Source organism: Cucumis sativus, chromosome 6, assembly GCF_000004075.3.
Source record: "Cucumis sativus cultivar 9930 chromosome 6, Cucumber_9930_V3, whole genome shotgun sequence".
NCBI classification, from domain to species: domain Eukaryota; kingdom Viridiplantae; phylum Streptophyta; class Magnoliopsida; order Cucurbitales; family Cucurbitaceae; genus Cucumis; species Cucumis sativus.
The window spans coordinates 791,873-797,195 of NC_026660.2; the positions used below are offsets into that span (position 1 = coordinate 791,873).

Genomic DNA, 5,323 nt, shown 5'->3' on the forward strand with positions numbered 1-5,323 from the left:
ATATAAAAAAGTATTGCTAAGAAAACTTGAAAAAAAATATGAAAACAGTTCGCTTAGAAAAATTAGTATGTTGTATGACCTAACAAATCAATCTAAACAGATTCATGTTGGTTTGGTGCACACTCATATAACACCACCACCACCCTATAAGCCTAGGGATTACATCTTTCCATAACTCACAGCTTTCTATTGTTAAAGGATTTTTCTGTGAGTTTTATAATGAAAGAAATTATCATAAAAGGCATCTATTGTAAAGGCAAAACAAACCCACAATAGACTAGAGATCAGTGGCTTGAAAAAAGATCTAAAAAAATTGGATATCATTTATCAAGAAAAGGGTGTCTGAATCACTTTTTTTTCTGCAGTTCTTACTTGTAAGATGCAAGCTATTCCACCAAGTTACTTGAAGTTGACTCTTAATTATTGAAATGATCATATAATCCCAACCACTATGTTATACTTATACATGGCCCCTTCATCTCTTATTTTACATCACCAGAGTTTCCAAAAACAAACAAAACTTCCAAACTAAAGCATATTACATAGCTACTTAATTCAGTTAAGTTTGTTTCAATTTACAGAAACATACATCATACAGTTTATCACTTGCTACTCAGTTTAATCCTCTTCTTCTACGTTACATCTCAACATCATTGTTGCTTGTCTTCCCTCCTCTTCTCGTCTACATTACCGAAACCACTGGAAGCTTGTAACTCTGGCTCTGCTGCTGCTGCTGCTGCTGCTTGCTAACTGTGGTCTTTCCAATTAGGCTTCCCGCACCAAAACAGAAATATTGGCTCCTCAACTTCCTATCGACCGATCCTTGTTTCCCGAGATTCGGTGTTTCATTGCCAATGGCTTGGTTTGAATAAGATGGCCCTGCACCATCACTGTCAAAACAAATACCTTTCTGTTTATCTACTGAACCTGGTGAAGAAAGCGATGATTTTGAAAATGAGCTAGAGCGGGATCGATGGGGAATGACAACGTGTGGCATGCCCTGAGAGACTCCACGCATTAGACCGGTAGCATGTTTTTTCTTAGCAGACGGGCTCGATTGATTGCTTCTAACCGAAAGTGTCCGTTTGTGGTTGGGAAGAGTCAATGGCTTTGAGAACCTTTGCCTTAAAGGGGTTGGAGTTGGAGCCTCATCTGAACTGCTGTATTTCTTGTGTGATTCTTCAATGGAGCCCTCATCCATTTGCTTCTTGGATGTCTCACTTTTCTTCTTATCTTTTATTCTTGGCCAATGGAAGACGCTTTTTAATCGTTGAGCTGCTGAATTTACAGAACCAGATTTCTTAATAGTTGATGATGAGTTGGGATTCTCATTAGGTAAATCGTATGGACTCAACTCAACCGAGGAAGAGCTCATTCCTGCACTGCCATGATCCGGTATGGTATCTGAAGCATTCTCAATGCCGGTATACAATAATATTTCAGTGTCTGAGACTCGAAAAGAGGTCCCAGGACTGCTTCCGAGTCCCTGCATCTTCAACCGTGAAGCTATGGCCTTTCTCGTATTATAGTCATGACAACCAAACATTCCTCCAGCAGAAATGAGCTGCCTTATTAATACGTCTGCTGAAGCAGATTGTGTGTTTTGTCTAAGATAATCAAGCGGCGTCATCCCATCCATGTCTCGAACATTCAAATCAATCGAGCCAGTAGTCATCAAAAGTTGAACGAGATCAGAGTGAACATTCCCAATGGCAGCCATGTGAAGAGCAGTCCTTCCATCATTGTTTCTGGCATTGATAATGTCATCCATATTATGAACTTTGCCACAAATCACATTCTTCAGAAGATCAATTTGTCGGTCAAGTCGACGAAAAGCAGGAGTTTGGAAGCCAGAAATGGCTTTATGCAAAAAAGTTTCACCAGCATTGTTTCTTAAAGAGATGGACGAGGGAGATGCTGCAATAAGAGCTTCAACTGCAGCCAATTGGCCCCTACAAGCAGCAATATGCAATGCTGTATTCCCCTGATGGTCTATGGAATTGATGATAGGGAATGTTTGGACAAGATATTTAAGTACCTGCAATAGTCAACAAAGTTTCAGTTCTCACGCTCAGGAGTCAAACAATTCCCTACCCTCATTATCTTTTTCATTAAATGTCGTAGAGGCAATGAGATGTTATAAAGTACGTGTGAAATTTAAATTTCCATATTATCTTAAAGTCGATTGTACTAAAGTTTGAACGGGTAAAATATGTCAGCACTAAAATGTATTTATTTCTTATTTTGGAGATTGAGATCAGATATTCAAATTCTCTACCCCAAATTTGTAACTCCAAAGAGGCAAAAAATAGTAGAATAGGTAATGAAAACCTAGCCGGCTAGCTAGTTTACTATCCACACATTCATTATCTGAAAGGAAAATTCAACCCTTTTTGTCATGTTAAAAAAAAATTGCACTCTCTTCTTTTCATCTTTTTTTGTGAGTACAAATAAGGTTGGAGAATTTAAACCTTAGACCTTTCGATTCTCTTTGGTTCTAGGTGACACCTAAGATACAAGTTGAGCAAAGCTCTTTTTGACAAAATGTACTAGATTTTGAAAGATTTAATCAAATGACAGAAACTAAATGCAACAAAACAATTAAAATAGAACATAATGAGAATGACATGAATATAACACAATAATCATAAGAAACATGGATGCATCCATGGAGGTATAGCATGAAAAATGAATAATAAAGTAAGAAAACGACAAGCATTATAATATAGATCACCTCAACTTGTCCTCTTCCTGCAGCTGCATGTAAAACTGTAGATCCTTGAGCATCTCTGCAAGCCAACACGTCGGAGCAATCCGCAAGAAGCTCCTTCAAAATCTTCAAGTTACCTCCTCTGGCGGCGGCATGAACACCTCTGTTCATCATTTCCCATTTATAAACGGCCGGAATCTCTCCGATATGTTCATCCAGAACCCCTCCTCTCCCCGTGGAGAATCTCGGGGAGATAGCAAAATCATACAGAATCCGAAATACCCCATCGTTCTTACTCCTAGCGGCGGCGTAGAGAATATCCGTAACCCCATATTCCCCTTCTCCAAAAACAAGCAAAGGGTTTCTCTGGAGAAGTTCTTGAACGAACCCCAAATCGCCGGCGGAAGCGGCGGTGTAAATCAACCACCCGCCGTAGCCAGCTCGGATTAGGGAGTTTTTCCCTTTCTTCGATTCGGATTCCATTAAAAGCTTTCGAGAAACATCAGAACGGCATTTAGCGACATCATGAAACTGTTCTTCATCATCCCAAACGGTCTCGAGGCGACGAATTCGGCGGAGAGATGTGAGTTTGATGAGATGGTTTCCGTCTAACCGGAGAAGCTGCCGGACTAAATCGTAGTGACCATTAGCAGCTGCCCAATCTATCGGAGAAGCGTACCACCACTGGTCACCGGTGCTCTCCCACCGGAGAGGGAAATACGTCGGAGGCATTAAAAGAGGCAGAGAAAAGGCAAAAAAAGCGACAGTTTGAGAGAAAAAAAAAACCCCCTTTTGGATATAACAAAAAGATACGAGACCCCAGGAGGTTTAAAGAGAGAACGGCGATGAAATTATGAAAAAATTTGGAGAAAAAAGAGTCAGGAAGAAGGTGTTTGGAGATGGGTTGAAGAGGGATTTGGCGGGAAATCAAAGAAGGAAGAAGGAAGTAATAGGAAGGGGATTAAAGAGAGAGAAAGGGAGTGGAGTAGCCATTATTGGGAACAGAGAAAGCTGCGAATTCAGAAAAAAGGAGGAATCGGGGGTTGTTTCATTGATGGATTATTGAAGGAGAAAGGTGGAGGGTGGAAGTGTTGAAATGAAGGTCGTGACTCGTGAGAGATATGGAAGAAAAACGAAATGTATTGGTAGCGTCTTGTTGGAACAGATTTTTGGGAGTTTCAATTCAATGGGGGAGGAGAATAATGATGAATTTTGAATTGAAAATGAATTCTTCTATACAAACTGGTAAGACGCCATGGCCGACTAAATCAACAAGAGAGATTTTAGCTTTCATTTTTCAATTCTCTTTAAAACTTTGTTTAGAGTCTTTTAATTCCATAAATAATGTCAATGTTTAGTAACTCCCTAAATTCCAAATTACTTGAAAATAAAGGACTGCTTACTAACTTTGTCCTAATTTTGTTGCACATTTTCAAAAATTATAAAGTGTTGAAACGCAAAATTCATAAATCTTTCTACACATTTTTTTAAAAATTAGTTTCATTCTTTTTTTCTCTTCATAACAATTTCCCCTTTATTTGTCTATGATAAAAATGATATTTAAGAATTTGGTAGAATTCACTAAATAAATAAATTAAAAGTTTCATCCTACACTACTGTTGTTTTAATTTTAAATTTTCTCTTAAGAACACTTATAAATATAGCAATCACAATCAAAATATTAACATATACAACAATAATTAACAACGTTTGTTAACGATAGATTTTCATGATCATTGAAAAACTATTGAGTTTTATAGTTAATCATTGATCAAACTATGATCGGTTGAATTTTTTTTACACCTAGCTATCATTCTTAAAATAACTATATAGCTATTATCATTACAAGTAGTCTTACAATGGTTGAATTAATTCGTAAACTTTATTAAGCCAATCAAATTATAAATGTTAAAAATTGTGCAATATAAAAAGATTATAAATTTGTTAACTAACACAAGTAATGACAAATGGGTCGAGATCATTTAATTACTAACTTTTGTCTTTAATAATTTTTAATAAATGTTAAAATTATATTGATAGTTATGATAATATAAGGAAGATAAGTTGTGATGTTTCCACTTAAATTTTCCTCTCCTCATAATTTAGAGAATTGAAATGTATAATAATAAATATTGTGGTAAATGGATTTTTATGTAGAAAAAAAAAGGGGATTGAGTTAAATAAGAACCAACGAAAAATTCAGTGGTTCCTTTTATTTGGATGTAGATGTAGATAATTTTCATTTCTTTTCTTGAAAACAATCCTTTCTTTTTTTTTTCTAGACGATAAAACTGAAGAAAATATTAAAAAATTTAAAATTTATTATGGACTTGAATCGGTTTCTATTTTTCTAAAAATAATAAATTTTACAAAATATTTACAACTTATAGCAAATTCTATCGCAAATAGTCCTTGATATACTATAATGATGGAACATATATTACAGTGATAATCAGATATTTTAATTTATTTCGCTATTTTTAAAAATATCCATTCTATTTATGTCACTAACATGGTATGATATTTTGTAAGTATTTTAGTTTATTTTCTATATTTTTTTTATAAAAAAAGACAAAATAAAATAAGAATTTTATACTTCTTTTCAAAATAGAA

General features: G+C 35.6%; 1 protein-coding gene across 1 annotated transcript; it reads right to left on the reverse strand.

The window, feature by feature from the left end:
* Positions 1 to 387: 387 nt before the first annotated feature.
* On the reverse strand, positions 388 to 4,019 carry LOC105435735 (serine/threonine-protein phosphatase 6 regulatory ankyrin repeat subunit B). Its single transcript, XM_031887540.1, has 2 exons — positions 2,735 to 4,019; positions 388 to 2,038 (listed from the first exon to the last, which is right to left on the reverse strand). The coding sequence occupies exons 1-2, from the start codon at positions 3,440 to 3,442 to the stop codon at positions 683 to 685; spliced, it is 2,064 nt and encodes a 687-aa protein (XP_031743400.1). The 5' UTR covers positions 3,443 to 4,019; the 3' UTR covers positions 388 to 682.
* Between the last annotated feature and the right edge of the window lie 1,304 nt (positions 4,020 to 5,323).